General features: G+C 34.2%; 1 protein-coding gene across 1 annotated transcript in view; it reads left to right on the top strand.

The window, feature by feature from the left end:
• Window positions 1-12,436, top strand: part of LOC118598932 (scavenger receptor cysteine-rich type 1 protein M160-like) — a 37,928-nt gene that overhangs the window by 21,705 nt on the left and 3,787 nt on the right. The window contains exons 2-7 of the mRNA XM_036212637.1: window positions 7,709-8,246; window positions 8,982-9,188; window positions 9,265-9,450; window positions 9,523-9,677; window positions 11,818-11,965; window positions 12,293-12,433. Coding sequence (XP_036068530.1) covers window positions 7,709-8,246; window positions 8,982-9,188; window positions 9,265-9,450; window positions 9,523-9,677; window positions 11,818-11,965; window positions 12,293-12,433 — 1,375 coding nt within the window. The remainder of the gene's footprint in view (window positions 1-7,708; window positions 8,247-8,981; window positions 9,189-9,264; window positions 9,451-9,522; window positions 9,678-11,817; window positions 11,966-12,292; window positions 12,434-12,436) is intronic.

Raw genomic sequence — 12,436 nt, 5'->3', positions numbered from 1 at the left:
GTCAATTATTGTAATTGTCTGTGTTAAAAAAATTTTTTTAACTGCATTGAACAGTTTCAAGGTAAAAATAAAATATAAAAGTAAAAACAAATATTTAATGAGGACTATTACTGAGCGGGATTCAAACCCATGACCTTCTGAATGTGAGTCCGCAGCCATAACCACTTGACCGTCTAGTGGCGGAATCTGGAATGTATGTCAAACTTAAATTTAAACCTGACAATCTGGATTGCGTAAACAGGAAGGCATTGTTGATGGTTTAAAAGCATCAAAAAAGGATCAAACGCCCCCCCCCTACTCCCACATTTAGAGTTTTTGCAGGTGCAGCTGCAAACCTCCCATACAAATGCTGTAGGTTTTGGATTGATGAAGCCAAGTAAACATCTGCAAAAAGTTTAAATGTGATACTCTAGTTCCCCTACCAGACCCCCTGCATGTGTTCTCTGGATAAACCTTGAAATTAGATGATGAACAGAAGCGGTGATAGAGGGAAGCCCTACAAACTCCAGGACTTACTCCAGCTGCCATACCGTTACCATGACGACAGACCACCACCTAGACTTACTCCAGCTGCCTTACCGTTACCATGACAGGCAAAGACCTGGACTTACATTAGCATCTACACCGTTTTTATGGCGACAAACACCTAGACTTATTTCAGCATTTACACCATTACCATAGAAATAGACAATTAGAAGTAGAATTTCATAGAGGAGATCTCCTATTTCCAGCTATTGTTTCTCGTCTTTGGAACTCCCTCCTGCTGTTGCTGCTTGAGTGTTTTAGGTCTCAGGTCAAGACATTTTTATTCAGAAGAGCTTTTAGTTGATTTTAGTTCCTACATTTTGACTTTTTATTGACATTTTATTGTGTATTACTATGTTTTTACTTTTTTTATTATTATTATTGGATTTTATGACCTCTCTATGTTTTGATTTTATGATTTTGTAAAGAACTTTGTGATTCTTTCTGGGAAAAGTGCCAAAAAAAAATATATATATTTTGTTCATTTAAGTATTTACCATTTACTGACAAAAGTGCATTTTATTTGAGCCCTTTTTTTTTAATAAATTCAGAGAGAGGATACTGTCTGCTTCAATGAACAGTTGAAAACAACGGAACTGTGAGGTTAAAGACATATGAGGAGGAAGTAAAGCACAAAACATTGTCACATTTTCACACAAACAGAAAGTTAATAAATCCTGAATATAAAATTTGAATTAAAAAATAAAATAAAAATTACACAGACACTCATCAAAATGTCCTCTACTTCTCTAAGTCAGATCTTAAGAATTATTCAAAAACACAATTACAAACTCGACCCGTTCTAATTTAAATGACATTTTCTTTCTATTTTTATCAATTCGTTAAAATTGTCATAGAGAATCCAATAAAAATATCTTTGCATGTCTACATTTTAATAATTTTCAAGTACCTCCTATTACTTAACATTTGAAATGTACCTTTATGACAGTAATTTGTCAAAATCCAAATCTCTACCATGTAGCCTGATTTTGAAACAGAATAAAACTGAAGAATTTATATTATTGGAAACAAACTGAGGAGGTTAATGCTTAATTCAGCAAATGTTACACCCATATTTTCTACAAAAATGTGCAGTTTCTATTTATGTTACAAATCCACAACTTTAGGATTTTGTATTTAGAATAGAATGACAAATCTTAATGTGTTTTATAACAACACTGAAAAATGTCATAAAACTATAATAACATTTATGATGAACAAATGATCAAATGTTCAACGTCATTTACTTGATGTGTTTTTGCATCTTTTGCAGGTTTAATTCACTGATTCATATCACCGTTCCTCCTGTTGAAAGACAGAACGTCAGAGACTTCAGGTGAAGAGCGATTGAAACAGAAATGCTTAAGGGAAGCTAAGAAACATATTTAATGAGAGATGGTTTGGATTTTCTGATATTTAAATTAACATTTAAAAAGATTCACAAAGTGTTATAATCTCACAGAAGTTAACTAAAAAAAGCCTTTTTCAGATTATAAAAAGACAGAAATTACACTGTTTTAATCAAACATAGTTCCACATTCTCACTGATATGATTTATTTTTTTTAAATAAGATTGTGGATATTTAATCCATTTTCTAAACCCGAACTGTCCCTTTGGGGGTCACGGGGTTGCTGGAGCCGGTCCTGTGGGACGACCTGGATGCAAATGTGATGCAATTATGCTTTATTTTTTGAAGCTACATGGATTTTCATATCTTTTATTTATTTATTTTTATCATGGGTTAAAAGTTCAAACAGGAGGAATTGATTAACATTGCATGATCAATTCATTTTTAATTCGCAAATTTACTTTTTGATTTAAATTTCACATTCTAAATATTTAAGATTTGTTTTTTTTATTTTATTTTAAAACCAGATTTATAGTAAAAAAAAAACTGTTCACTAAGAACTAATCACTAACTAAACTTCATTTAGTTAGTGATTCAAACTGAACAAAAGTAGAGCGTTCATTTCAATTGAATTCTTGGAGCAAAGACTCTTAATCTAAATATTTTTTGGAATCAAAAAATGTCTAATTATTATTAATATTTATTTTTTCCAGTGTGTAGGATTTAAAAAACAAAACCTTTTTATCTTTTCTCAGTGGTCTATCAAATAATAACGCTAAGAATTTTCACAGTAAAATATAAAACAGTAAATTATTCCGGATGTTCAACGCTGACATTAGACTATCAGATGTTTCATTGATACTTTTAATAGTTTCCAGATGTTTGCAGATAACAAAAAGCAGGATGTTGATCTTTTTATAGGCAGAATTCACTTTTTCTTCTTAACTATAGTTTGACATTTTATTGATGTCGGTTGACATTTGAGTTCCTTGATGTCAGCTGACTGTGCTGCTCTTTACAATACAGCCTGCCTTTCAGAATAAAAATAATATTGATTTTCTTTTGTTTAAAAGTTCATTACAGCTACATAATCTTATTATCAAAGGGATGCGTTCCTAATACACCCACACAGTGAATTTTCCAGTGTTTTGTTAGATATTTATTTCAAAAATGACCTTTTTTCAAAGTCACCTAAATGTATTTTTAATGAAATGTATTTGTAGACTTTTTTTTTCATTTATAAATTTGATTTGTTTTAATTTTTATTGATAAATCATTCATGTTATATTATTGTGTTACTTTTGATGTTTTAGAAAAATGAGTTTATGTCAGTAGTTTAGATATAAAAATTATCTTGAAAGCCTGAAATAAAAAAAAATTAATAAGTGATTCATTTATTAAAACTATTGCTCTTTAAAAATAGAGTTCTCACACACCTCCCTTTAAGTACAACTTGCATTTAAGTCATTAGGTTAGTTCTTTTTTATTTATTTTTTCCAGTTTATGTTGCAAGTTAACCCTTTAAACCCGAGGCATCGTCTGTGACGCTTAACGCAAAATCTTCAACATTCTGTAACTTTTCAACCGTTAACCCGATAATTCCAGCAGATTTTGAAGGGGAAAAGCGGCTAAATCTGTTGGAATTATCGGGTTAACGGTTGAAAAGTTATAGTAAATCAAAGAAAATAAACACTGGAGCTCTTGTGTTAAAGGGTTGAAGTTCTCAATGGTTGCAAATCTATTTTTTCTTTTTCTAAGATCTTATATCAAAATAAATTTCGCTCTTAAACTCTTATTTTATTACAATTAGGACATCTTTTATTAAGTTTTAGTCTGGATGTCAGTTACATTTTCATTGAAACTGCATTTCCTATCGTGACATATCCTAAATATAACCGTTTATGCATCCATCTATGGACTTTTTGCATTAATTTGGGCGGGTTGTTGCACGGATATAAAAAGGCAGATGTATTGTGCGTGTCAGTTTATTGTCATGAGGCTTTGTGAAGATGTGGTTCCTCCTCCTGCTGATCTGCTCCTCCACACACATTGTTAGTGTGAAAACTGAAGGCAAGTTCTCACTTTTCTTTTTCAAAATCATTAAAGGCTTTGATAACTTCATTTTTGCTTAAATAATGTTTGATTTATAAAAGTTATGATACAGAAACCCCAATTTTTATGCATTTATTGTCATATTTTTCTATTGAAACTGAATAAAAACAGATCTGCCTTTATTTTAAAAGTCGTTTCTAGAACAAGAAAGTAGTATAAAGTATTTTCATTTTTAATATAAAAGTCATAATTACATCTTTGTAAATATTCAATTAATACTTAAACTGTATTAATGTATTGCTCTTTTAAATGGAAGTGGCAGTTTTTTCAATAATTTGCTGTTCATGTAATTTGATATGCAATTTTAGCCTTAAAATATATTTATATTTGCTTTGTGCCTATTTTGACTTACGAAATTATAAAAATAAAATAAGCAAGAAGTAGTTTATTTATTTAAGTACTGCAAGATTGATCATAATGGGACAAAAATTAAATATTAAAAGTTTGTTTGAAACCAAAACATATATATATATATATTTAGGATGAACCTTAAAAAGTGCATAAGATAAGAAAAAAAAAAGTTGTATTTTTTTGTGAAGCTTTAAAATATTTACCGTAATTCAATTACAAAAAGTAACATATCTTTCTATATAGAAGTATATTGCATTCAATTAAATGAAAATAACAGGTGATGTTCGTTCTATTTTTGGAGTGTATTTTAAAAAAAAAAATAACTTTTCTAATTTTTAATTTTCATGAATTTTGTCTTAATTTTTTGACTTAAGGAACTCTAAAAGCAAAGAACTAAAATGGTTTTTGGCACTAACTACATCTGCTGACCTGCAATTTAAAGTTGAAAAGCCTCAGTAACGGTGTTTCCATTGACTATGAAATTGTGCAAATTGAATTTGCGAAAACAAATGGAAACACAATAAAAAGGACAAACAAACTCTTGCATTTATTGAGGTTTTTGTGCTTGAAGGAGGTGGTTTTGAGGTGCATTCAAATTGATATATTTCACAAAACTGTAATGGAAACACTAGGATTAAATCACTAAGCAGCGCAAAAGGTCACACAGCTCATCAAAAGTTGAACGTGTCATGGTTGTTGGATCCACAGCTCCTCTGTAAAATCACCAACCATGATTTCCCAAAATCACTTCATCTGTAGCCGCTTCCATATAGCTCGGCTTCATGGCCTGAATAAGACGCCGACGTCTCCTTTGATAGATGATGATGAACACTAATGCCGTGGCAGAAATGTGAATGTATCTGCTGTAAATCAAAGTATTGTTCACAACATTTGAGTGACTTATAGCATGAGTTAGTTTGTGTTTATTCGCATTATTATAATTAATTAAAACAGTAGAGTTCCAAAATTGTGTTATAATTATAGTTAGAATTTCAATAAAGTTTAATACATATGTGTTATGGAAAAGCAGCTACTGTGTCCGTGTCAAAGAGATGATTCGTGTTTGTTTAATTTATGTGCTCATCAAAATATCGCCAGTCTTCCAACTTTATCCACAAACATTTCAAAGAAAAACTTTGGGAAAAGTTAAATATTGGGCAGTATGAACTATTTATACTTGAGTCAATCCTGGTGGACACAAAGCAGGGAAGTCCATGGATGACCGCTAATGTTATGAGTGTGGTCAACTTTGTAGGATAGTCTGTTTTTCAAAATATTTTTACATGATTTTTGATTTTTAAAAATAGTTTTTCAAGAGGGCTGCACAGTGGCGCAGTGGTTAGCGCTCTTGCCTCACAGCGAGAAGGCCCCGGTTCGAATCCTGGCTGGGACCTTTCTGTGTGGAGTTTGCATGTTCTCCCCGTGCATGCGTGGGTTTTCACCGGGGACTCCGGCTTCCTCCCACCGTCCAAAAACATGCTTCATAGGTTGATTGGTGACTCTAAATTGCCCCTAGGTGTGAATGTGAGAGTGAATGGGTGTGTGATTGAGGCCCTGAGACAGACTGGAGACCTGTCCAGGGTGTACCCCGCCTTCGCCCATCAGTGGCCGGGATAGGCTCCGGCACCCCCGCGACCCCGAAAGGGAAGAAGCGGTCAAGGAAATGGATGGATGGATGGATGGATGGATGGATATTTTTCAAGATATTTTATTTTAATCCCTGCGACGGACTGGCGACCTTTCCAGGGTAAACCCCACCTTCGCCCTTCAGTAGCCGGGATAGGCTCCGGCACCCCGCGACCCCGAAAGGGACACAGCGGTCAGGAAAATGGATGGATGGATGGATGGATTTTATTTTAATTTTTTGATTAAATGTTTTTAGTTTTTCTTTTTTAAATCAAATTTATTCTGTTTTATTCTTTTTTGCATCACCACAAACAAAAATAAACAATTCAAACTGGCCAATATTTAGCCTTTTCCCCCAAGTTTTGCTCAGTAATGTTTGTGGATAAAGTTAGAACAGAACAGACTGGTGAGAGTGTGTTGGACGAGCACGTAAACTAAACAAACACGGATCATGTCTCTGACCGGGAAACGTTTCAACTTTTACCTGAAGGTCATCTTATAGTTCTCGTGAGCAGAATGAAAACACCTGTGTTCTTTTAAAGCAAATAACTTAAAGTGAGGTTACCCATTTTTTTTTAATTGAATGTAACAAGCGTCCATATTTCTATATTTGATAATCTGAACTAATTTGACTTTTGACAGCAGCACATACTAGTCCTTTCAAAATAAAATCTGTCAAATGAAATCCTCCCGCTCTAGCAGATTTATTTGCAAACAAGATGACTTAATGTAAAATAAAAGTAGAAAAATGTATAAATATAAATACATATTTATATTTATATTAAGGCCGGGAATCAACAAAAAAAAATAACTAATTTATTGCAAACCTGGAAAAAAATAATCGCGATTAATCACTATAATTTTTTTTGTCTCAGTATTTGTCAACCACCTATTATCAGCGAATAATATCAATATGGAATCAAATGCAAATACATTTAGAACAAATACACTTAGAACATTTATTTTTTAAATACTGCTGCCAATCAATTACAAAAAAAAAAATCAGAATAATCGCACTTTTGTGTTGGGATTAATCACGATCAGTCGCAATGTTTTACCAGGTAAAATTTATTTGTACAATATGGCACCGGACCATGGATCAAGTAGTCCGCTTTTTGGGAAAAAGTGATCTAAACCACAAAAACAGCAAGAATAAAAAAAAAAGTACTAAAACCGATTGAGTAGTTATTTATTTTGTAAGCGACCATGGTATAAGTGGGATAAAATGTTTTAATACACGCCGTGGAAGCCTGAACCACAGAGTTAAAGCAACGAACTGTTTCTTCAGTTAAGTTACACTAATACATATTCATGCATTAACTCTTTTGGATTAATCGAAAGTGTTAATGCGTTAATGTTCACAGCCCTAATTTATATTATGTATATATATATATATTCCTGAATATAAGTAGAAAAATACATGAATAAAATATGTTTTTTTACTAAAATAAGATCACCTGTAACAAACTAACAAACCTATTATTTAATCAAAGAATTTGCATTTTTATTTTCAAAGTCAAAGAGCAATAACAGAGAGATAAAAGAGCCACATGTGGCTTCAGGTTGCAAATTCCTGCACTATGACAATGAAGAATCTGCAGAATAACAGTATTTGGGGTGGGGGGTCATCTGTTCTTATTCTTAATTTTCTGGTAAAAGACAAAAGAAGGAATGTAAAATTCAACTATTCCGCAAAAAATAACAAATAATTACTGAAATGATGGTTTGAATTACAAATGCCTTAGTTTACTTCAACTTTTCCCTCATTAACAGCTAAAGGTAAAGTTGTTCTGCGTGGTGGAGAAAACCCCTGTGAGGGTCATGTAGAAATCTACTACAACAACATAACGGGGTATGTTGGAGATAAACACTGGAACAGCAGCACCGAGGAGGTGGTCTGCAGAACCACTCAGTGTGGGGTACCGGTGCCTGGTGCCACCAAAAATGTCCCGAGGCTGGAGAGCAGAACGGTGTGGCTGAACGAACTGCAGTGCAGCGGAGACGAGAACGATCTGTGGGACTGTGGAGGCTATCCGGCTCCAGGCGTCAGCTTCTACCAAAAGCCCACGGTGAAGATGATCAAATGTTCAGGTCTGAATCACACAAAATGCTGTCAAAAAATATATTTTTTTTGCATTTATGACATGTTAAAACTGTTAAATCTTTTAGATCAAATTGAGATAAGTCTAGAACCACAACAATGTCATGGAGTAGCAAAGTACTCTGTGACTGGGAATACTTCCTCTTCTGGATACTTCTGCAAGGACAACTGGGGATCACAAGGTTGGCATCTATTACAACACAACTTCCTACAAAAAATCAGTGAAGAAGACATTGTAAATAAAAAATGTAGATATATATAACAGCAAAAGTGACGTACATTTTTAAAAAAACTATATCTAAAAACACTAAAAACTAGTAAAGGTTAGGTAGTCCAGGTGTCTTTTTTTTTTAAAATGTTGCACATTTTCAAAAATAAAATGTAAAATGTAAATGAACTGTACTCTGCTAAAGACTGTTTCAAGAAAAATGTCTTGTTTGCTGTCTTGTAAGAAAAATATCCTTTTAAGAAAGTTTTTAAACTAAGAAAGAATCTTAGATTGAAAAAGCATGTCTTAATGACTGGAATTGGTTTCTTAAAATAAGAATTCTTGTTAAGACCATTTGTTTTATCCCCCTGGTAGATTTTTTTTAAAACCCTTTAAACCAGGTGAGCTATTAATAACATGTTCTTATGTACAATAACGACCTGGGAAGTGGAGAAATACAAAGTTAGATAAAAGCATATCACAATATAAAACACAATTTAAATAACAAAAAACTATTCAACTAAAAATATTTTGCTTATTTAAAGATTTTTTATTATTATTTTGAGAATTTTTTCTCAATTTGGGGGGCTTGTTTTTGCAGTGTAGAGCTTTGTGAGAATAAAGACAAGACACAAAATCTTTGTTGTCAATTCCAAAGTTCTTGCTCCAAAACCTGCAGCTCTTTTAACCTGATTGCAATTCTCTCAAGACGTCAAGACTGCAGAACTGCTGTGCAAAAATCTTGGATGTGGAGGTTTTAAAGAGATTCCAAGACCGCAGTGGGTTATCGGGAACAATTATGAAGGATCAGAGAAGATGGCGGTGGATTGTTCAGGCATTGATTCGGTGACCAGCCTGTGGCAGTGTATCAGGAGAACCCAACAGTGCAAACACCCTGTTGTTGTCACATGTGAAGGTAAGAAAAAACACACTTATTGTAAATGGTTTTACTGCACAAAACGGTTTAATTAAAAGCTTTTTTAACATTCCAGGACACGAGAGGCTGCAGCTTCAAGGAAGTCCGATAAACGCCTGTTCAGGGGAGCTGCAGGAGAGGAAAACTGAGTGGAAACCAGTGAAAAAGAACATCACAAATGCTGATAATTTATGCAAAAAGCTGAACTGTGGCGGCGTCACAAACTACACTGTTGATCAAAACCTACACCTGACATGCACAGGTAAATGTCACCATAAAAATTCAAAAAGTAGTAATTTTAATGTATTTAACAATGGAATATATCTCTTTGCAGATACGGTTAAAGTAGTTTTGATGAATAATAACAGAGAAAGCAAATGTTTTGGTCAGGTTTATGTAAATGTGAACGGTTCAAACAAAGCCGTGTGCGGCAATGGCTGGACTGATAAGAATTCACAAATGATCTGCAAGGAACTGAACTGTGGAAAGGTAAGATGTCACCAAGAGCACACATTTTTATTTAAACCCTTTAACACCAGAGCTCCATGTTTTTGTTCTATGATTACGGTCATTTTATTATTGTTCACACGATCAATGACATTGATCGTGTTAATGGTGAAAAAGTTACAGTAAGGTAAAGATTTTATGTCACCGATGACACCTCAGGTTAAACTACATAAACAATAAAGAGTTCAACGGAATTTGAATGTTTTAATCTAAATAGCCTATTGTACTTGCAAGCATACAAAATCTATGAGTACTATTGGAATTGCTATATATTAGGGTTGGGAATTGATTAAAAAAAAACTAATTGCAAACCTGGGAAAGCATTAATCGCAATTTATTTATTGGTCACAGTATTTGTCAACCTCTTATTATCAGCAAATAATCACAAAATTAAATTAACACACACAAATGTACATATAGCACATATGTTTTTAATTAAGGCTGTCAATTGATTAAAATAATATATCGCATAATCACATTTTTGTGTTGTGGTTGAACTCTAGTAATTACACTGTTTTACTAGGTAAATTTTATGACAAAAACAGGCATGAGAAAAATGTTTCCTTCATTGTTATTGTCTGAAATATTTACATTTAACAAGTGTTAACTCAGATATCCCAAAAGTGTCATTTGTGCACTCAAAAACAAATCAACAATAAGATGAGCAGAACTGAGACTTTGAAGTCTGCAGTATTGCACCGGGTTCACACTGGACGCAGAATGGAGGCCACCTCCATTCAGCGCCCTTGTTGACCTGTGGCGTCGTTCATACCATGTGCGGTCCTCCGTGGAGGGCCCGCGTGGTACAGCAGATCGTTTGGCATCTGCTCTGATTTATGCGTGAGCCGCAACCCTTCTGTGTCAATTCTGACAGGAAGTTACATCAAGATACAAGAGAAAATCCGGTTTATTTTCAAAATATAACCAATTTTTCACAACAAAACGCAGCGATTGACAAATGCGATCATGTTTTTGTATCTAAAAAGACTGTAGAGATGGAAATGAATTTAAAATCGCAGCACCTACACACACACACACACGCACACACATGTGCGTGCGCGGTACACACACAAAACAGACAGGCATGCACACACACAGATCAATGTAGTGGGCCGACTCCAGAGCGGGTGGGCGGGGGCTGGGTTTTGGGTGTAAAACAACAACAGAGAGTCAGGGAGCAGTTTCTCTTGGCAGAAACACGGGATATTATCTTTAGGTTATTGACTTATTACCCATGATGGCAAAAACAAACAAATAAAAGCTCTAGCAGAAGCATCTGTCAAGAAAAATGTGCGTCTGAAAGCCGCGCGCACTCCGCTTGGCAACGATTAGTGGCGCTTCAGCGTCCAGTATGAACCCGGCGTTACTTCAACAAAACAGATATGTTGACATACAGCCATCCGAAAAGGAACCTGCAGACCAAACAAAAAATAAATAAAAAAGTTTTGGTCACTGCTCTGTATCACCTGCAGGCGTTTTCTTTCATCTTCTAGAAAAAAAAACGAGGTGAACTTTCTCTCTGTATTGTTTTTAACTCATCGTGATGATCAGCTTTTATTTAGTTAGTTACTTTGCAGCTGCAGTCGAGCCTCAGCTACGCTTTTGGTGTAACCATGACAACTATCTGGACCATGGATCAAATAGTCCGGTTTTTGTGAAAAAGTGATATAAACCAAAACATAACAAGAATACTAAAAACTAATTAAATATTAATTTCTTTTGTAAATAACAATGGTATAAGTGGGGTAAAAAAACAAACAAATAAACAAACAGATAAAGTGTGTTCATTTCTCATAACGCACGCTTCAAAGGGCATTATCCCGCTTATGCCATGGTCATTTACAAAATAAATAAGTATTCAATCAATAGTTAGTACTTTATTCTTTTTATTTCTTCAATTTAGATCACTTTTTCACAAATGGCGGACTATTTGATACAGGATGCGGCTTGTTGTCATGGTGACATGGCAACCCAGCACAGAGGCGGTTGAGCCTCACAGACCTGCACACTGCGTTAGTGGACTGACCTTTCAGGAGGAAGAATTACAACAGGAACAGTTTTTGTAGAAGTCCTCCATATTACATGCAAGTTTTTTTTTCAATGACTTTGATTTTTCCCATAGTCAATTCAACTGTCAATCAAAGATGCTGCCACATCAGGGGTCATGGATTACGTGGAATGCTTGGGCGACGAGTCTTCCTTATGGCACTGCAAGGCCCTGCGAGGTCAGCAGCTGACCTGTAAGAATACGCCCCACATCATCTGTTCAGGTGAGATGAAGCAACGAACTATTGAACTATTAAGTTAGTCACATATGAATGGAACATATCTTTGTATAACTTAAAGACAGTAATCCTGTGGGAAAAAAATACTTTTACAAATCTAGACCTGATCTGACATTATGAATTTAAACAATTCTTAATAATATATAATTCTAAGTAATTATTTATATAATTACTTCTCTATATTCAATATTTGCATATATATATATATATATATATATATATATATATATATATATATATATATATATATTCAGGAGAAGAAAAGCACTTTATTTTATTTGTAAAATACTGTATTGTGTTGCTATGATTCAGAAAGTGTTAAGTTTAGACTGGCGGACGGTCCCGGAAAATGTGCTGGTAGGCTGGAAGTCCAGCATGGAGACGAGTGGAAAAGGGTCGCTAAAAGCGGATGGGATGAAGAAAATTCAGACAACATCTGTCAACGCCTCAACTGTG

The sequence above is a fragment of the Oryzias melastigma genome, linkage group LG7 (genome assembly GCF_002922805.2).
Source record: "Oryzias melastigma strain HK-1 linkage group LG7, ASM292280v2, whole genome shotgun sequence".
NCBI classification, from domain to species: Eukaryota; Metazoa; Chordata; class Actinopteri; order Beloniformes; family Adrianichthyidae; genus Oryzias; species Oryzias melastigma.
Note: the sequence above shows the minus strand (reverse complement) of the source record. Positions and strands in the feature narration are given on the sequence as shown.